General features: G+C 41.8%; 1 protein-coding gene across 1 annotated transcript in view; it reads left to right on the top strand.

Annotated features, from left to right (window-relative positions):
• Window positions 1-12,804, top strand: part of LOC134534518 (knirps-related protein-like) — a 122,317-nt gene extending 109,513 nt beyond the window's left edge. The window contains exon 3 of the mRNA XM_063372997.1: window positions 11,845-12,804. Within this exon, the coding sequence (XP_063229067.1) occupies window positions 11,845-12,804 (960 nt within the window). The remainder of the gene's footprint in view (window positions 1-11,844) is intronic.
• Window positions 12,805-22,369: the final 9,565 nt, after the last annotated feature.

The raw sequence follows: 22,369 nt of genomic DNA on the forward strand, positions 1-22,369 counted from the left end.
GTCCTTAGTGGCTCGTGCAAACAAGGCAACGACTTCTCTCGCAGACGGCCGCCAATCACAAGGAAGGAACCGCTGGTGCGGGTATACCTTGTTGCAGTCTAGTAGGCGTTCAGATTTTTTCGCGAAAATTTCCTGCCCCTAGTTATAATGAAATAAATTTTTCTTGTCCCACACTTATTGCAAACTTAATGATCGATCTTTTTTTTCACGAGTATTACTTGCGCTTAAGAATCGTGAACACTTGCGAGCAAATATTTCAGCCCTCCAACCTCTTAAATAATAATAATAATGACTGATGTTGACACGTGTGGGGCGCACTTGCGCAAGTGCAGCTCGGAGGTAAACATGACCCGCAAGAAAAAAGAGCAGCGACATGATGTAGACGGACTAACTGCATCACTTCCTGCGCTAGTAAAAAATCTTACTCGCTCGCATCCGTGTTTGCTTCCCAACTGTTTGCGTACTTCGTTCTGTGGAAGGGCCATCTGTAGAGGACCGGAAATATTCGCGGTTTGAGTATTACACGGTAAAATATAATTGTATTTTATTGCCAAAAACATATTAGTAAAACAAAGCACCAAAAAAAATTCCTAACTTAATTAAAGAACTGAGGGCCAACTGTTCAGATGACATGTAAACACACACACACACACACACATGCCCTGGCTCTTTCCCTCATCAACTGCATCGTGGCTAGGTCCCACGAAGTTCAAAGTTCAAACAACTACACAATAAATTGCCACTTTGGAAATACTCAATTGAAAACTTTTCTTCTCAGCTTTCTAGTCTCATTACATATACCCCCTGTCAATACGGTATTATTCTAGGTTAAAATCTGGTGGTTATAGGCAGCAGTCCATTGCCTGGTGTCCCATTCGGTCTCCGGGGTTAGATGCTCAGTTGGGTCCGTACTGGCGATGATGATAACCCTGTAAGTCAGTCAGATAACTCCGAGCCCGTGATTCGACACTTCTTCGGCCCAGAGTACCCTCAGTGGCCCAGAATATTCCAGATGAACCGTGTGCCGCTAGCAGAAGGATCGCAAAGGTATGAGTATTTGAACTTCAGCCTCTCGCGAAATGAATCCAGAAATTTTTCCGATCTAGTTGCCATCTGTTGCTGCGAATGTCTGCCGTTTCCGGCAAGGATCACCACTTGTTCGACACCAATACTTTTCGGTGACACCTAACCTAACTTTATGAACAGCGATTCAGTGTCTAAGTGGTTTTCAGTAGCGGTGGTCGTATGAGAGGGCTTATCTATGTCTCCACAACACTTACCCCCCCCCCCCCCCCCCCACTTCCCAAATAAAAAAACACACTAGTTTTTTTCTGATGATAGGCTAAATATATAAAATATAAAAAGTGCATCTAGGTTAAACTGACCCTTTTCCATTACGTTTTTAAGAAAATTTTGTGAGTATTTTATTCGTCCTTTTTTTTCGGATGGGTGTGATAGAATTTTAAAAACCAAATTTCGGACATGTTATGACACAATAAAAAAAATAATAGTATCCATTTTGAAATAGACGAATAATAAATGTTAAAGGTGCAAAAAAAAACAACTGCTCCTAGCAATATGAAGTTACAGAAACGTACCTTTAGTATTCTGTTTTAACACAAATACTTATTTTTTATTTATTTATAGGGGCGGTATTGTTTCGCGAAAATATCTGCAATATGGTACACCCGAGCCAGCACGTCTTTGCTCTAAATCAGAGACTGTCTATACAAGAGAAGCCAGATGCCGTATATGGCCAGACCGTACACAACGCGCTTGTTTCCGAACCGAACGGTTATATTTCTTGTGCCAACGGGATATACATGTACATGGAAAAAAATCTGAACCAATCAACAAACACAAACGTTGCTGCATTAACATACAGATAGTTTCATACAGATTGGATATTGACAAAAGGTCACGCGTGATTTAGGCTCTTTCTTTGGTTGATGGTTTACGATTGGCACAATGTTAAGTTGGCCATGCGATACGTAGAACTATGACTATTTCGCCGATTCGTTTAACTCCAGACCAACTCAAACTGCCTGTGCATAATCAAGCCTTTTTTATAGTGTTCACTGGTTGGTAGAAAAGTCACATCCCTGGTCGGATTTCACGTGATTGGGAAACCACTTCTTTTTCTGGTTTACAGCTGGCTCAGAGTCGTCGTGGGCGAGTCAAGAGAAATGTAGTTCATCATCAACTTGAAGCAGATGTGTATGTGCTTCACGTCTACTTTCCTACGCAGCGCACTTGCAAAACAATTGAGGCTCTAGTGTTGCAGCCTCTGACCCAGTTGCCAAAGTAGTACAAAATACTTGTGTATTTAGTCAAACAAGATTCTGGATCAGTTCGATGAAATTGTCTTGCCCTTTCCATGACTACGCACCATTGTAATGTGTAGAGACCTGTAAAATTTGCGGATTCATTTCGCGATAGGATAGAGTCCAAATACTTTTGACATTATTTTGCTTCAGTGATTGGGCCACAGTTTATCTGAAGGACTCTGGGCCAATGAAAAATCTTTAACAGAAGAATTAGCGAATCACGATCATTCCAGTCAACAGGTGTTACGAGTTGGTTACCAATCAGCAGATGTAATTTGCACGAGTGCATAGAAGATCATGGAGTCTATCCTTTAGAGATTTAAAATCGCGAATTTTACAGGTTTCTAGTAATGTGTTTTCCAAATTACTATGAAAGTATGTATGTATTTAAGTAAGTATGTATGTATGTGTATATCTTTTGAAAGGACGTCTATTTCACAATTGGAATCAGCACACTGTTAGAAATTACAGTAAATTAACGGACTTCTCAACGAATAATTAACCTGAAATAAACTCGATGTTCTGCGTAATTTATGATAACTGTATCTTCCTAGAACCTTAACTGTATTCTAGCTTCCGTGTTATGTGTTTCGTTGTAAACAAGGTGTATACACACGTGAAAGAAGTAAGTGTTTTTGTTGTGGACTTTAAACGTTTTTGGATTTTTTGTTAATATACCGAAATTATTCTTGTGGAAACATGATTAAAGTATGTGAACTTTGTAGCCGCCAAATTTCCGAAAATGACAGTAAATTTACGAATATCACTGGATAATTTGTAACCAGTGATCGTAAAGTTAAGGTGGAAATTTTAAATTGTGTACTATCACCACCGATTGTTAAAATGTCAGATACATTTTGTACGACATTTGTAAAATTTCTTTCCTTTATTGATAACATGACTAAAATCGCAAATCACTACTGAAGAGTTAATAGAGCAGAATGGACGACGTGGCTATGAAAACGCAAAAAAAAAAAAAAAGTTGACCGACAGTTAATTTATGTGACAGAGCCGGGCGGACTCTCAAGTGTTAATGGGAACATTAAACTCGGCCATCAACTTCTTTAAGGCCTCGTCCAGCTGAGCGAGCGGACTTATTGTGAGTGTGTTTGTGTGACGTGTGTGTATGTGTATGTGTGTGTGTGTTTTTAGCTTGCACTTTCTACTTCGTCCGAAGGTTAGGTCTTTCCCTTTCGTTTCGAGCCATCCTCGCAATAACAAGACCCCAATTACGAAACAAACCCCCTTCCCCCCTTCCACCATCGACTTGCCCCCCCCCCCCCACCTCCATCCACAGAAACGTTTCCAATTCCCCCCCTCCCCGCCTCCTGGGCCCACATACACCCCCGCCAGAGTAGCGGCGCATCAAAACACAGATCAACGCGCTCGTGGCGTCCGGCGTTGCCAACCGCGCGGTAACATCGGTACGCGTCCCGCAACTACCGCGCACACGCCGAAACAATGGCACAGGCTGCGGTCACTCCGTCCTAGTGAAACATAAAGACCGGAAAATTTCGAGGATTCATTTCGTGACATACCACAATCCAAATAATTACACCTTTGTGCTGATTCTTCCATTGGTTCACTGTTAATTTGTAGGACTGTGGGCCAACTAGAGACCACAATTAATTAACTACCCAGTCGAGACGACTCACAAGTCAGCAGCCAATGAACAGGTGGCATTTGCCTGAGTGTGTAGAGGATCGTGCAGTCTAACCTGGAGGTCATTGAAACCGCGAACATTTTTCTTGTCTCTAATCATAAAGAATGTAAGAACCAGATAAATTCGCGGTCTCAGTTACCTCTAGGACAAACTTTACGATCCTCTACATACGTGAGCAAATACCCCCTGCTCATTGGCTGCTGGCTCGAGAGTTGTCTGGACTGGGTAGCCCGTGATTCGACAATCTTTCGGCCCAGAGTCTCTCACTGACCCAGAGTCTTCCAAATAGACAGTGTGCCAATACCAGAAGGATCACATAGGTTATTTGAATTTCAGCCTCTCACGAAATGTATTCGCAAATTTTTCCTGTCCCTAAGAATGAGTCAGAATTTTACCGGTACACTTCGGCTACAAATAAATCACAAAAAAAAAAAAAGCTGAAAACAAACACGCAACTTATGAGCAGAATATGATCCGTATTTTTATTGTAAAAACCCTAGGAAATAACTTAAGATAAAGCACTAAGCATCTGGTTAATATTTAATTGAATAATTCTACAACCAATGTGTGTACAAATAAAATTAACTGTAGCCTATATTTAAGTAGCTGAAGTAAATTTCACTGCATTTTGCGTTTTTCCTTGCTTTTCGGTATTACGCGTAGTAATCAATTTCGCTGTTAGTTCTGCTTCATTGTTATTCACCACATAATCTTACCTCTGCTTATTGCTAAAGACCAGAACAATTCGTGGATTCAGTTCGTGATGTGTTAAAGATTCAAATAATTATACATTTATGTTGCTTTTGACATTGTTTCACTGTTAAACTGGAGGACAATGGGCCAATAAGAGACCCTCACTCATAGAAGTGTCATATCACAGGCCACCCAGTCGAGACCTCTCACAAGTCAGCAGCCAATGTACAGATGGCATTTGCCCGAGTGTGTAGAAGATATTGGAGTCTATCCTGTAGGTCATTAAACCCGCGAATTTTTCCAGTCTCTACTCACAAGTCAGCAGCCAATGTACGGGTGGCATTTGCCCGAGTGTGTAGAGGATAGTGGAGTCTACCCTGGAGGCCACTGAACCCCACGAAGTTTTCCTGTTTCTACTTATTGCAGTTATGCTTAGAGACCCGGAAAATTCGCGGGTTCATTTCGTGTTATGCTAAAATTCAAATAATTGTACCTCAGTGCTGCTTCTGTCATTGGTTCACTGTTAATCTGGAGGACTGAGGGCCAATTAGAGACCCTCGCTGATAGAAGTGTCGAATCACAGGCCACCCAGTCGAGACCTCTCACAAGTCAGCAGCCAATGAACAGTTGGCATTTGCCCGAGTGTGTAGAGGATATTGGAGTCTATCCTGGAGGTCATTGAACCCACGAATTTTCCGGGTCTCTAGTTATGCCTAGGCGTATGCAGATTTCGCAAAACGATTTCGAGACTAGATGGAAGTTAAAACACTGTAGCACCGTCTGTGTTTCGAAAATGGGTGAGTTTCTCCCAGGTACATGACGATTTTAACAATACCAATCACAGTGATTCAGTGTGGAAGTAAACGCGTCCTGAGTGGCTCGGTCAAATAAGTCAACGACTTCTCTCGTAGACGGCTGCCAATCACAAGTAATAAAACCACATGTGCGGATATACCTTGTTGTAGTCTAATAAGTGTTCAGATCTTTCGCGAAAAATTCCTTCCCCTACTTATTGCAGTTGTGGCTCTACGCGTGGTTTCTACTCGTCATATCACTAGAGACCTGAAAAATTCGCGAATTCATTTCGTGTTATGCTAAAATTCTAATAATTATACCTCAGTGCTGCTTCTGCCTTTGGTTCACTGTTAATCTGGAGGACTGAGGGCCAATTAGAGACCCTCACTCTTAGAAGTGTCTAATCACAGGCCACCCAGTCGAGACGACTCACAAGTCAGTAGCCAATGAACAGGTGACGTTTGCCCGAGTATGCACAGGATCGTGGAGTCTATCCTGGAGGTCATTGAATAAGCGAATTTTTCCAGTCCCTACTCGTCGTATCACACATGGACACCTGGACCTAGGCTGCGAGGCCGGTGCGCGAGGCAGCGAGTCTGCAGTTTGGCAACCGCGCTCCGGCGCTGTGTTGGTGGGAGGGAGGAAGGGGTCTGCTTGTTCTTCAGGGTTAGCTGGCTATGTGGGGCTCCACTCCTCTACCCTCGCCCTGGTGAGGCAACACGCGAGCGGACGTGTTCCTCTTCCCTTTGTCCGGCCGCTGCAAAATGGCCATATTAATTCCGTTTAGCACTTTCTCCTTCTTGCCCCTACGGCCCGGGGAAGCGGGCGGCGAGGCGTGTAATACGGCCAGTTGCCGGCAGGAAGGGGGAGGGGGGTGCTGTTTGTTAATCACCCCCCCCCCCATCCTTCCCAACCCTACAAGTGCCGCCGACCGGGGAAATAATAGCCGTCCGGTCTTTACAGCTAAGTGTCAAGTAGTTGCCGGAATCTTCTCTGGTTCAATTCAAACTATAAAAAAAAGGGCAAACATGCGAATTGGTTATCATTAGGGGCAGGCATTTTTCGCGAAAAAAAAACTGAATACCTATTAGACTGCAACAATGTATATCCAAATCAGGTGTTTCTTCCTTGTGATTGGCGGTCGTCTGCTAGAGAAGTCGTTGCCTTATTTGACCGAGCCAATCAGGACGCGTTTACTCCCGAACTGAATTACTGTGATTGGTGTTCTAACAGCAGACATGCACCTGAAAGAAACTCGCCCAATCACTAAACACAGACAATGCTACAGTGTTTTAACTTTCAGCTAGTCTCGGAATCTTTTCGCGAAATATGCATGCCCCTAGTTATCATGCTTACTCACTAACCAGTAAATAAATGTCAAACATACACTGCGTTTAAACTTAGACGTAAAAACTGTAATCTGTGCTTATGACCTCAACAACGCACTATTTTGGCAGTTCAATTTTTTGCATGTAGTAGAAATGAAGGTTAGAAACACCTGTGTTCCGCGGAAACGTTTTGCGTACTGTTATAGCGAATTATGGGCGTCCAGCATCTAAGAAACAGCATTCTGTCCCACCACGTCAAATATGAAGAAGCACATCGAACGAAACTTAGCATAAAATAAAATCAGTTTCTGGAAAATATCTAAACAGTATGTTGAAGTCTTACAAACAGTCCAAAGTGCTAGCGAAATATAGTTTTCTCAGTCAATGATTCATCACGAAAGTATAGTTTGTTAAACTATACCTTATTTTTAAATAAATCTTAATTTCAGCTACAGTTTCTTAAACAAACCACCTCCCCCCTTCTCCACAAAACAGTGGTGACAGCCTACATCGTTGTTTCACACGGGCCCCCTGAAGAATAATCCCATATAGAAATAATATCTGGTATGTTCTACTGCGATTTATTAGCAGTATTTGATTGCATATATGTGGAATAAAGTGTTTAGAAGCCACAGTTTTCTCACAGAAACGTGTATAATTATTATTTACCTATTCTAACGTTAAAAAACAATTGTTTTCTTTTAGTTTTGAATTTTTTTGAATTTTCTAGTTGAAAAAACTTTATTTGGGTATTTTAGCACATTTTTATTGTAGTCGTGCAGAACGTAAGCATAACAAAATGATGTAAAAATTTTAATATATATTTCCTTTGTCTTCAGATATCGGAAAAATTCGCGGATTCATTTCGCGATAGGCTAAAATCCAAACTCGATCACATTCATATTGCTAAAGTGATTTGACCAAAAATTACCCGAAGGACTCTTGAGACAGTGAATAACACTCAACAACAGAAATATCGAAACACAAGCAACCCAGTTAACAGGTGTCGCGAGTTAGTAGCCAATAAGCAAGTGTTATTTGCCCAAGTACTTTTAGGATTTTGCACTGTTAAAAATTTTCACTTTTATTTTACGAAAAACGCCGGTTACAAATTATCCTGGGATCTTCGTTAATTGTCGGTTATCTTCGTAAAAAAAATTAAATTAAACTTCCTTATTGCAACAACCGTTCAAAGAATGTCATTATTTACGGGTCGCCCTGCAAAACTGCCGCGAAACCATAATCCTGCCGTGGGGAGTCCACTTTGTCTGAGGGTTTGGTACAGCATGTTTTATTCCTCCAGCACAGCAGGCTCTGCCTCACCTTGGTTCCAGCGCGTGTCAAGGCAGTATGTCACGTCGCCACATGAGTTACAAATTAAAACAGATGAGGGGGTATTAATAATGATCGGCGGACTGGGCACGTGGGTGACTGTCGAGAGCGGAGCCGCCGGTTCAAGGTTCAAGATCGGACCCCGGAGCCGCGACGTCGGGAGACCGCGGGTTCAGTGCCAGGGCGCGGCTGTTGTCTCTCCACGTGTGGGGAGGGGGGAAATATCCCCCCCACCCCTCCTCCTTCCACCCTCGGGCCTCCACGCCGTTGCGTCACGCGGACGGGAATAATTATGACGGGCTGTTTCCCCCCCGCAGCGCCGCGTGTGACGGGCGGGCTAGCGGTCTCTACCCCCGGGCGCCTTCGACGGCTGAAGAGCTGTCGCCGGGCCAGGACCTCCCATCGAGGGCCGTGCGTTCCTCCCGCGATGGTCCCCAGACGAGCTGCGTGTGTTTGCTGGCCGGCTGCACAAGCTAGGCCTGCTCTACCAGTCACAATTCTGAGTGTGATAGTTTCCTCCACGCAAAAAAAAAACATGCATACCTAGAGACCGGAAAAATTCGCGGGTTCAATGACCTTCAGGATGGACTCCATTATCCACTTCACACTCGGGTAAATGCCAACTGTTATATTGGCTGCTGACTTGTGGGAGGTCCCGACTGGGTGGCCTGTGATTCGACACTTCTATGAGTGAGGGTCTCTAATTGGCCCTCAGTCCTCCAGATTAACAGTGAACCAATGGCAGAAGCAGCACTAAGGTATAATTATTTGAATTTTACCATAACACGAAATTAATCCGCGAATTCTTCAGGTCTCTATCCATCATGTGATAGAGGCGCTACTGTATGGGCCTAGAGACTTGAAAACTTCGCGGATTCATTTCGTGTAATGCTAAAATTCAAATACTTATACATTAGTGCTGCTTCTGCCATTGGTTCACTCTTAATCTGGAGGACTGAGGGCCAATTAGAGACCCTCACTCATAGAAGTGTCGAATCACAGGCCACCCGGTCGTGACGACTCACAAGTCAGCAGCCAATTAACAGTTGGCATTTGCTTGAGTGTGTACAGGATATTGGAGTCAATCCTGAAGGTCATTGAACCCGCAAATATTTCCGGTCTCTAAAATGGCTTGTTGCTCCAGGCGTTTCAACAGCTCACCTTGCATCACCCAAAATAACTTACTGACTTCGCAGAGATCTCGTTTATTTTTCACAACTTTGGGAAAAGGAGGTGGGGGTGGATAGAAATATCCCCCCCCCAACCCAGTCGGTCTCACTGTTTATACTAATGTGCAACTATTAACCTAAGTGGCGAGTCAAGCATCAAAGTGTAGGTTAGCAAAAGGGTGGTAGAAACTAAAGTTCGCTTCTTCTCCAGCAGAGGTACTTTTTGTTTCGGGACTTTTTCGTTCCACCAGTTACTGGTTGTATGTCAAAATGCATGTATTCGGGTACATTGTTACTGTCAGCAAGGTCGTAGCCGGGATTTGGTGAAGGAGTGAGTTCAGTTTAACCACCATGTCATCACTTTCGTGACTTGAATTTTTTCATATAGTTGAAAGTTAAAAAAAAATGATTGCCACACTTTAATCTCAGGGAATATCCAGTAAACTTTTATAACTCCAACGTTTACTCATAGAAATTCAAGTATTGAATTTGTATTAGGGGGAAAAAAACTTTACTGTTATATTTCGTTTTTATTAATTTTTTTTACTTTGTTTTTAAATCAATTATTTCATTTCGTTTAAATAAAGTCTTAAATACATATAAAAATATTACTAAATACATTGACCACATGTCAAATTTTAATGAAATTAATGCTTACATAAACACGTGTGCAAACAGGCATTAAACACAGACTACTTGTAAACACTATTTTGCCCGCTTCTGTGTGTGAAGCTGTAATGGGAAGGAAATACATTATTGTAGCCCACTAAGGATTACAATAATCCTTCTAAAATAATCTATGCAATCTTTTGAAGCTAAATTGCTCTAATTATCTTATTCTGTCTTCGCTTGTGATTTTCTTTTCTTTTAAATCCTGGAAGGGAGAGGTCCTGACTCCACGGTCGTCGTTCCTGGCTACGTGCCTGCTGTAAGCGCACCAATCACAGCTATCCAGCGAAACAAACGCGTTCTTGATGTCCCGGCCAAACGGGGCTATTGCTTCTCTTGCATACGACCGCCAAGTAAAAGGGAACAATCACTAGCGCGGGCGTACCACATTGCAGTCTAGTGAGTGATCAGAATTTTTCATGGCCCTATGCATTGATTTAATCTGATACGACGAATATTACAAGTATTTTGATTAAAGAATTAATTGGAAACTTTACAAGATATATGATACACGATTAGCACATTTACTGGCATGACTATACGGTAACGTAAACAGTCAATTTTGTTTTTAATTTTTGATGTCGAAGTTTGATATGTTTTACATTTTGAAATAGGAAGGGGTCCGGAATAAAAATATTTTTCGATGGACCTGCCTGCTAGTTTCGCTTTGTTGTTTTGAGAGAGGCTGTAGTAATTTTATCTAAGGGCCCCACCTACCTGGGCATATACACATACGCGCGCGGTGCGCAGAGTTTCAGCAAAAACCACGCTACTTAAAAACTTCTCATGATATCCGAAGGGTGTCTTTTTACGAAAATCATTATGAATGAGCTGAGAGCTTTTGAGAAGTCCTGTTTCCGGATTGCGTTTTCAAACTGTATTTTTAGGAGAGTGAAAATGGCTAAAACGCGTTTTTCAGAGTAATTTTTGGCATGAGACACCCGGTAAAAATTCTTGAAAGCACTCAATACTTTAAATAATTGCAATACACTTCTACCTTCATTTATTTTTCCATATAATGTTATTTTTACCGTTTAAATTTCATAGTTGTCCTATGCACGACGAGAAGACTGCGACTAACGTGCGACATGGCGCTAGAAGCACCAGTGATCGTCGCCGCCGCATTAACACAAATGCATTCATGAGCAGGCGAGCCCCTTAAAAACTGCGTTCTTGTTGGTCGATTGGTAGCCGCGGAGCGGAAACCAATGACATAATTACAAACATTCAAATGACATGCAATCCGGCCTTAAGTTTAAGTGTAGCAGCAGCCAATGGACAATTGGCACCAACTTAAATTGTGTATAAGTGTGTGCGGATATCTTCCTGGAACTGGAAGAAAATGCGAATGAGCCACGTTTCTACCTATTACAAAATGTGCAATATTGAAATTTTTAAGGGGGAGGAGGGTTTTATCCATCTAAAAATATTGATTGGAAGCTTAACTAGCTGTTGCTTACTAGTAAGCAGTTAACTTGGTTGTAAGCCTGTGTTTTAACTATAGGGATTCTTTGGAAAAATAAGCGAAAATCACTGATATATTAGTGAGCTTCAGTCACAGTAATAAACCAACCAAGTAAGCATATTCAAGAGGGAGCAATGCAAAATGATTTGCAGTCAAATTAATTAGATATGAAACAATTTATACGAATCCATCTTGACAGTCAATGGGTGAAGAAATGATGGATTCAGAAAATTTGATAACTTTTTACTATATTAAATGGACTTCTCTACCGTATGGATGTCAACTATGCATTTTGTTGTAATGTGTTGTGACGGTTGTGTTCTGTGGTGCGCTGCGATGTGCAGATTATGAAACAAGTGTTTAGGGTGTGTATCTGATGAATTTCGTTGGTTTTGTGTTGCAGTCGTTCTTCGGGCGGTCGTACAACAACCTGGGCTCGATCACGGAGTGCAAGAACAACGGCGAGTGCGTGATCAACAAGAAGAACCGCACGTCGTGCAAGGCGTGTCGGCTGCGCAAGTGCCTGCTGGTGGGCATGTCCAAGAGCGGCTCCCGCTACGGCCGCCGCTCCAACTGGTTCAAGATACACTGCCTGCTGCAGGAGCAGCAGCAGCAGCAGCAGCACCAGCAGCAGGTGTCCTCGCAGCAGCACAAGCCCCTGGGGCTGCTGGGCCACCCGCAGTTCGACCCGCGGCTGCACCCGCACTTCGCCGGGCTGCACCAGCACCACCACGGCCGCGCCCACGAGGACTTCCCGCAGCACGACGACTGCAAGGCGTCCACCTCGCCGTCCGTCAGCTCGCCCGAGTCCCACCTCTCCGACTCGTCGGCGGAGCTGCTCGCCGGCCTCAACAACAACAAGGGCGACCCGCCGCCGCCGCCCAGGAAGGACCTGTTCGTGCCGCTGCCGTTCGCGTCGCTGGCGTCGCTGGCGCCCGTCTTCCCGCACCACCCGCACCACCCCGCCGCCTTCCTGCCGTCCTTCTCGCCGCCGCAGCACCAGCTGCTCTTCCCGCCGGGCTTCCTGTACCAGCAGCACGGCCTGCTCAAGAGCGAGCACCAGGAGGCCTACTCCAAGAGGTTCTTCCTGGACGCGGTGCTGCACTCGCAGCGCGCCTCGCCGCGGCCGCAGGACGGCGCGTCCTCGCCGCCGCAGGACGAGGAGGACGAGGACCTGGCCGAGGTCCAGGAGAGCCCCATCGACCTGTCCATGAAGGGCTGCCGGCTGAGGAACGGCTCGTCGTCGCCGGCGGACGACGCCAGCCTCGCGGACGAGGCCAGCCTGGTTGACGGGGCGGGGGCGGGGGCGGGCGTGGCGGCGCTGAGGAGGGGCGCGCCCATGGACCTGACGACCCGCGCCTGAGCCGCGGCCAGTGCTTCGAGCGCCCTCCGCGCCAGTATAGTTGCCACTTGCCAGTACAGTTGTCAACATCACACGTGAACACGTCCGTATCCAGTCGATCCCCTTCTTTCCTTCACGTCATTCGACACTAGTATGCACTCGGAAGTAGTACATGCTTTATTATTCTCCGTAATGCTCCAAAACTCATTTCACATTAAACTTCTGATATTTTTTATATAGGCCCTTACAATATTTAAAATTATGTGGATTTAAGACTCTAAATTTCACGTTTTTCTAAAAACATCGCAAAATCTCAATAATTATTTTATGAGTAACTTTTCTATGCATAGTTCTGGATACAAATATTTAACGTTTGTTTATTTTCAGATTGCTTATTCCTGAAGTACTACAAAATCTCATTTAACCCCCCCCCCCTTTTTTTTTTCCTTATCTGTAAACCCTGATTCCAAGAAATAATAGGAGCAATATAAACTAAAGATTAAAACGGTGTTAAACTGTTTGCGAGGTAGTCACGGACTAAAACTTGATCAAAATCAGTAATTCACAATTGATTTATCTATGTAATATATTTTTAGAACGATTGATAAAAGTGTGTTTAATATATTAAAAAAAGTATTGTGCAAGAAACAATGGTTCAAAAGATTTTTAAGAGTATATAAATAAGAAAACACAAAGTATTTCAAAATATTTTTTTTCTGAGTCTTTAGTTTTTTTAACTTTCCGTTGGGCACATTGGAATGTCTCCACAAAAGTATAGTTTTCTAAAGGACGATTCTTTTAATCGTATTGAGGATAGTTTGTTGCCAAGGTTGTAGAGGAAACATAGTTGCAGAATGGGGTGATGATGCGCTTATATGCCCCTACCCCCAACTTATCTCTATCCTTTCAAATTGGAATAATTTAGTACGTAAAGCCACGATTATTTATGGGGATCGTTTCTCTCCAGGCTGAACTCAAGTGTTATTTTCAAAACAAGTATTTTTAGACTGCTGTTTTGTCTGACACCACGTTCGCATCCCTTGGCGTGTTACACACAGTTAATTGTGTAATCACTCCTTCTCCTTTTTTATCACTGGCAAATTCGTCGAGGGCGTGTCAAGAGCACTATAGTCCAATCATTGAAGAAACGCAGTTGTATATGCGTTTCAAGTATACTTTGCAAACTAATAAATCCGCGAAATATTTGTACCTTCAGTAGGGAAAAAAGGTACACTTTTGAGAGGACGGAATTTTTCGTTAGTAAGAAAACAAAATTATCACTAGTTTTTAGTAACTTAATCATAGAGCCTGGAAATATTCGCGAATGCATTTCACGATAGGCTAAAATTCAAATACCTATATCTTTGCGATCTTTCTGCAATTTGCACGCGGTTTATCTGGAAGACTGGGGGCCACTGAGAGACTGGGGGCTACCGAGGGCCGAAGAAGTGTCGAATCACGGGCAACTGAGTCTGGACAACTGTTGAGTCAGCAGCCAATGAGCAGGATATATTTGTTCACGTGTATAAAGGATTCTGGGGTCCATCCTGGAGATCATCGAAATCGTGATTTTTTTTTCCGGTCCCTATTAATGGGCCATGTATTTTTCCCGAAAATATTTCAAAAGTAGCTGTGTGTTAAAACAATTGTGGATTTGTCTCTGTTCCATGGTTGGCTGGGTTTATTTTAAGTACCTACATGTCAACACACCAATCACAGTCCTCCAGGGCAGAAGCAAACACGTCATGAATGGTCCGGCCAATTACGGCAATAGCTTCACTGCAGACGGCCAATAATTACAAAGAAAAAACAAACAATCTCCAGTGTGATCTTAACGCATGACATTCTAATGAGATATCAGGTATTTCCAGCACATGATGTAGGTTTCAAACTTCTGCGCGGTTGTACTATTCACCCCCTCTTGTAAAATGGTGGACACAGCATCAGGCACTACTTTCACGAGTGCAAACACCAGCGACCATTACAGAAGACTAGAGACCGGAAATATTCGCTGGTTCAATGACCTTTAGGATTGACTCCAATATCCTCTACACACTCGGGCAAATGCCAACTGTTCATTGGCTGCTGACTTGTGAGTCGTCTCGACTGGGTGGCCTGTGATTCGACACTTCTATGAGTGAGGGTCTCTAATTGGCCCTCAATCATCCAGATTAAAGGTGAAACAATGGCAGAAGCAGCACTGAGGTACAATTATTTGAATTTTAGCATAACACGAAATGAACCCGCGAATTTCTCAGGTCTCTAGATATCAGGTATTTCCAGCACATTATGTAGGTTTCAAACTTCTGCGCGCTTGTACTATTCATCCCCTCTTGGCAAATGGTGGCCACAGCATCAGGCACTTCCTTCACGAGTGCAAACACGAGCGACAATTACACATGACATAATCAAGACGTTGACCTCTTAGTCCCCTTGTCCATGCCGAACCCTCAATCGCATCTCCAGCCACCCCACGTCTACCTCCACCCTCCTCCCACACCCCCTTTAGAACAATGGTCCATCTTCCATCACAATGCTTAACCGCCTGTGACAGCTTGTATTCCTTTTAGTTTGTCTTTCATTTTAAATTTAGGTTTTTTTTCGTTTACCTTTAGCGCCTAGGCACACGCGCGTTAACAAATGACGCATCCGCGGGTCATTAATCATGTTCAGACTTATTGTCGATCCTGGGTTTGAACCCCATCGCGACCCTCTCTCTGCCTTCGACGCTGGGTCGAGATATTACTGTTTCCTCGTGCCGATCTGTTTTTTATTGCGGTCTTCCGAGATGAGATGCGTGTTGTCGAGTCAAGCGAGTTTCGAAACTGCCGCTTCCAAGGAGGTGTCGATGATGTGCCATTGTCTTCGCGAGGTTGCAGCACAACTGCCTTCTCGCTGACTTCACAGCGTTGACTGGCGCACATTCCTCGTGACTTCCTCCACCTCCCCTTGCCAGGGACCTCTTTCCTATATCTCTGAGCTTGTAGATTGTTTCAATTGCCTGCAGACCTGCAAAATTTGCTTAGTTGTCCGGTGAAAGGCTGGACTGCAAATTATTGTACATTTTAATTGAACCTTTTTCATTTCCACATACACACAGAAATCGGGTTATGGTTTGAAGAGATTCTAAAATGGATACCATTATGGATTTTAATTACGTCCTCATCGGATCAAGGGTGGATTTGACACGTTATGCAGGACAAGAGACCGATAGCAAAATTACTAACTTCAAATGACCCAATCACATGCAATCCTAACGGATTGTAAAATGTTGGCTGCAGTCAATGCACATTTGACACCTATTAAATTATGTACAAGTTTGTGGAGTTCATCATGGCACCAGAAAATAACATGAATTTGCCAGATTTCAAGTTATTTCTTGATACAGACCCGGGGGGGGGGGGATTATAGGATCTAATTTCGTGATAGGTTCAAATTCAAAATATTTTACTTTTTTAATGCATGTGAAATTTGCTCGCAGTTTAGCGTGTGGTTGTAAGTCAATAATAAACCGTCTTTCAAAAGACTTATCCAATCCCTCAGTCCATGTGAGACCGTTCAGAATCATGAGCCAGAGAACACATGACTCCCCAAATGTGCAGAGGATCGTGCAGTACATCCTGGAGGTCGTTTAACCCGCAAGTGTTTACAGACCATTTTCTTTTACGTTGCTAAACGTCGCAATTGGGTAGAGCCATAAGAAGCCGTGATCTCCAACGCATCGTTGATTCGATCCGAACATCCCGGTGTGATTTAGACATACTTGTTCAGACCGGAAAAATTCGCTTATTCGTTTCGTTATAGGCTGGAATTCAATAAACTTTACCTTTATTCTGCTTCTGCGATTGTATCGCAGGTTATCTGGAGTACTGCATGACAGTGAGAAACCCTTAACCAAAGAAGTGTCCAGTCACAGACATTCCAGTCGGGACGTACTGCAAGTCAGCAGCCAATGTTCGGATCGTATTTTAAGATAGATGTAGAAAACTGTTGAGTCCATTCTGGAGTCCATGGGACCAGCGAATTTTTCCGGTCCCTACATATGACCTATGTGTAGATACCGGAAAAATTGGCAGGTTCATTCCCCAGCTGGCTAGAATTCAAACAATAATACCTATGTGATCCTTCTGGTATTGGCACACAGTTTATTTGGAATAATATGGGCCAGAGAAGTGTCAAATCACGGACAACCCAGTCTAGACAACTCTCGAGTCAGCAGCCAATGAGCCGGGGATATTTTCTCACGAATGTTGAGGATTATTGAGTCCATCCTAAAGGTCACCGAAACCGCGAATTGTTTTCGTTCCCTAGCTAGAGTCAGGAAACATGTGGTTAGGAGACTCACTATATTTTTGGAGGTCCCGTTGGCTAAAGCTTCTTTTTTTAAGTGTTCAAAGTAAAGCAAACTCGACTTCTTCATTGAGAATTTTTTATGGCGGAAGCAGCACTAAGTTTAAGTCCCACTAAAAGTTTAAGACCACTAGAAAATATGCTCCTGCTTAGCAACCATGTTTGATCTCTACACCATGCCAATCCATGGTTCCCATGAGCTTACGTGGGGCATTGTACCGCGATATTCCGCAATCTTCGTTATTTCAATCCAACTTTAAAATTTAGCATTTATCTCATATCTGCTCCTAGGTATGTATGTGTGTAGGTATGTCTGCATGTATGTGTGAAGTTATACTTTGAGTGTGTCTCCAGCTTAAATGGTACCGATTTATTTTTATTTGCTCCCATATTTTTTTTCTTAATATATTTACATTTACCATGACCATAGCTGTGGTCATCATCAATCAATGTTATTGGCTTTTGTCTTTTTTTTTGGGCTATTTATTATGTTCTTCTTCGTCTTCACCATCACTACTGACATGTATACACCGTCTTTACTTTTAAATTGCTTCAACGTTGATCAACTTCATCTTGTCTTAAATTGTCGTAATTTCTTTGGGTCAACATCCAGTTTCTATCTTGCTTGTTTGTCATATTCTCGCATTTTCAGTCTCCATAATGTCTTTCTTCTTCTCAAGCATAACTCCCACAATGTAAGTCATAGTCATCACAAATTTAAGTTGCTTGGTGCTTATTACACGCCAGATCATGTCCCTTGCCTGGTTCGTCTTTGGCGTGGGAAATGGATACGCCACTTCAGGGCGGTTCTGAGGTGTTTTGGGGAAGAGCTATGTCGAGAGGCTGAGTAAATCCATCCCAGCATCGGCACCACCCAACCCCTGGCCCATTCAGCAACCAACAGCAACTCACTGGCTGAGCCCCTCCAGCGAACATCTGACCCTGTCGCTAGAAACCTGAAAAATTCGCGGATTCATTTCGTGTTATGCTAAAATTCAAATAATTATACCTTAGAGCTGCTTCTGTCATTGGTTCACTGTTAATCTGGAGGACTGAGGGCCAATTAGAGACCCTCACTCATAGACGTGTCGAATCACAGGCCACCCAGTCGAGACGACTCACAAGTCAGCAGCCAATGAACAGTTGGCATTTGCCCGAGTGTGTAGTGGATATTGGAGTCTTTCCTGAAGGTCGTTGAACCCGTGATTTTTTCCGATCTCTACCTATCGCCTCTCTGGGACTCCTCAGAATCCCCAGAGACACGGTGATCCCATCAAGCCTCTGCTAGCTACCCAGGCTGGTAGCGCTGCTCACCCGCTCGCCCGTGTCAGAGTGGGGACTGGGGGTGTCAGAGTGGGGACTGGGGGACTCCTCGTGAGGACCTGCACCAGGACGTTCTTCAGTCGCGCGACCTTCCCCTGCCCTCCCGTCGACCGCCTCCCTGATCGATGCCCGCGGGTCGGCGGGTCCCCGTCACTCCCGCTCAGAGTAAACTCCGCGTAATGGCTATTGACTCATTTGCGCGGAAGATTGATGAAGATCAAACTCGGTTGCGCGCCTTGATTGATCGCGTGATTGACCGCGACGTTGGTCTGGGAGAGCAGGTGGGGTGTTAGATAGGGGGAAGGGGGGGTTGCATTTCCTCGAAGGTCGACCGTCGGCGGTAGCCAGCGGCCGGTGTTCGGCCGGCGGACTGCTAATTAGACGGCCGAGAGGGGGTGATGGTAATTAAGGATCTGATTGCGGGGATCCCTCCCCCCCCCCCCCCTTCACTGCACCTCGTGAGCGTGCACGGACATCGTCCGGACTGACAGCGTGGCATCCAGCCGCAGGACGAGATTGCACGGAGGATAAAACATACAAAACTGCAAGATACGCATTCCGCCTTTATACAGTCGCAAGTTAAATACTCCTGTCCAATTAGTTGAAAATACATAGCATTTCATTTTCTAAAATAGCGTTGATATTTACTTTAATACCTTAAGCTTCATTCGGAAATGTTATTAACTAAGACTTACGAAAATATTCAAAGTAAAAATATGTTTAAAAAATGTTTTTTTTTAATTTTATCGAAAAGTTAATTGATTAATTATAATTTTTGCTTAGTAAAATAAGAACACTTTCTTTTTTAGAAAAAAAAATAATTTTAAAATCACTTGCTACTCCTTGGCTTCAGTGTTGTGGCTTCGTTTGTGAACATGTCATGGCATTCCGATATTTCTGTACAACATTATTCTTTATAATTTGTGAGATTCAATACTATTACAAAAGTAATACTGACGTCTACTATATAATATGTAAAAGCAAACAATCAAAGTAATATTACAGTTTAATTCTTTGACTCTTCTGTTTTTATCTTTCAAGTAAAAGTGCAAATTTTGATGGAGATAATAAAGCATGTCCTCAGACTTACTACCAGAATATTTTCCACACCTGTTTCTTGGCAATGTCCTAAGACTGATAATTTCTTCCATTATGTTCAAAGTTTCAATTTATAAATCTGACAGTTTCTATCATTAATATCGAACACTGGTTGGGCATTCCTTATACGTACTGCGGTAAACAAGTGTTAGTAGTATGCCTTGCAGACTGAATGCATACCCTAATAATACATTTTAAATTGCTTTTCATATTATACGAATTTATCCTTCGTTTCAAAAGGCAAGAAGTAGCATTTCAGAATGCAAACAAAGTTTTGACACGCCTAGTTACCTGATGTTAAAAATTGTTAACTGTTCTTAATTTGGTGCTTAATGAAAGAGTGTGATTTCATACACATGTCCTGTACATTATGTTGTTGGTGATTGCTGAAATGTTGAGTGAACAGATTTTAAAATAAAACATAGGAATTTTCAACAAACAAATAAATGTTACCAAGTTGTTCCAAGATTGTCAATGAACAGAATTTCTGAACAGCCTCAAGCTTTCAAACCTGTTAGTCCAAACAATTGAAATTGCTGGTTATCAAGAGTTATATATTATAACGAAAATTGCGTAAGGTGTACTGGCCAGTATTCTATTCAAATAAAACAAAACTGTTCTTTAGTTTTAAGTTCGTTGCTATTTATTCTCGTTCTTGTTGTAGGTGATTCTTTCTTTGTGTTTAATTTTTACGAAGATCACAAAGCAATGCATGTTGAAAAATAGTGGTTTTAGTAAAACGTTTTATAAGAAATACAAACTATGTATTCGTGACTAACAGAGACTACCGCATGAACAGCGATACGAAACGTTTTCTACAAATTTGATTGTTCACTTCGCTGTGAGTGATAACTTTTCTCTGCTGTATGAGTGTTCTTGTTGCATACTCACCTTCAGCTTTCATGCTCTGGTGGCGTAGAGTCAACAAGTAACTATCGTGTGATAGTTGCTGTTTTCTGTATTTTTTTAAATCTTTAAAACGATTGTACGATAATTAACACGCTTATTTCCTGTTAAGTAGTACCATGAAAATGAATAGATAATGCATGTTGGACATAGTTAATGTTTGTGGTTTTACTTTCAAAATATCAAAGTCTTTTGTAAACATATATGTGAAAAACTGTGTTAATATCTCTTTTTTCAACATGAAGTCGATACTGTAAGTTTCAGTTGTAAGGAAAGTTGTATCCGTATCAGGTTAAGCTGTAAGCATATTGTATATTATTATTATCATTATTTTTATAACAAGTATCAACAATAAATAATTATATTTATACGCTAATAAGGGATAATTTTGAAAGTAAAATCTCTAATGCTATGTTCACGTTAGTTCTTATTGAATTTATCCTGCTAATGTATGTTATTTTCAAACTCAGGAATCTCAAAGGTGTATCAAACAATGTGGAGCCCAGTATTATCTTTTGTGGCTTATACCAAAGTCAGAGAGTTATTTTATATTTTTCCATCAGTGAGATTCGAATAATATAGTTGCATAGCGTGAGCTAGCGGGACAGTGGCCAGTTTGAATGAATGTGTTTGTTATATGTTTCATTATGTTTAATTTTATATGTTTCCATGAAAACGTTTTACGTAAAGTTTTGATGGAATACTACAATATGTTGCTAAATTTGTATGTGGGAAAATTCTTTAATTTACCTTCACGAAATTTCTCATTACTTGTATACGTTGACGACAACGAAATTTCAAATGATTCCTTCATTCGTATTGCATTCAATTTATTTTTATACCTGTGTAACGAAATAAATTTAATTTAATATTTATTACAGGTTTGTATTTATAGTTTTTTCGTCTTAAATAACAGGCAATCTTTTTACGCTAATTTAGTACATTTCCTCATTTATGACGTTTGAAAAGGGTTCAAAATTTTCCTCTTTATTATAAATATAAGATATTAATTGGTTACTTATTTTAAAACTCAAAAATTACTCTAAAAATCTTTAAAAATAAATGAAAAATAAATACTGAGCAAAAATACCTGAAGTTGTTTTTATTTTTATTTTTTTAAGAATGCATGTAAGTATGTAAGTATTGTTTATTATTAGTTTAAAAAGCTAGTTACATAATTTGTTAGTTAGATGTGTACGTACGTATCAGCGTTAAAATGTGCACATAAAGTGAATAAATATTTGTTAAGCAAAATATTCGAAATCTGAATTGCATTATTTTCATAAAAATGTCTTCCTCATCCTTAATGTAATGCTGAAGTTTACAAAATGTTTGTGTTTATATTGACAAGTTTCACAAGCCTTTGTCTTCAAAGTTCATGAAACATTCTTCACATTAAAAATTTAAGTATGTAAATTCCTCCGTCGACAGGGTTCAGGGTGAGAATTCGGATTATCAAACGCCATCTTGGATTATGACGTCATGGCGGCCAACTTAGATGACCTTCACTTTCACTTTTAAAATTTCCATTCAAACTTTGACTAAATTTGACCAAATTGACTCCATATTCCCTACATTGACCACAATTAACCAGTATTACACAAAATTCCCAGTTTTTCTGAAACTAAATTTAAAAAATAAAATAAATAATTTTCTTTTTGAGGGAAGAATTCCCGTTTTGAGGGAAAATTTCACGTTTTATTATTACCCAAAGATTGTCAAAAGCTGAAATGTCCCCAAAGCTGTTATATTACCCATATACCAACTACCAGTAAGTTCCTGGGGACATTTGGCTTTAACCTTTAGCCTTGAAATTTAACCTTACCGCCATATTAAAATATGATAACACAGCCGCCATTTTGAATTACATAACTTTCCACCATCTTCGATCTATTATTTTGGACTCTAG

The sequence above is a fragment of the Bacillus rossius genome, chromosome 7, assembly GCF_032445375.1.
Source record: "Bacillus rossius redtenbacheri isolate Brsri chromosome 7, Brsri_v3, whole genome shotgun sequence".
Lineage (NCBI taxonomy): Eukaryota > Metazoa > Arthropoda > Insecta > Phasmatodea > Bacillidae > Bacillus > Bacillus rossius.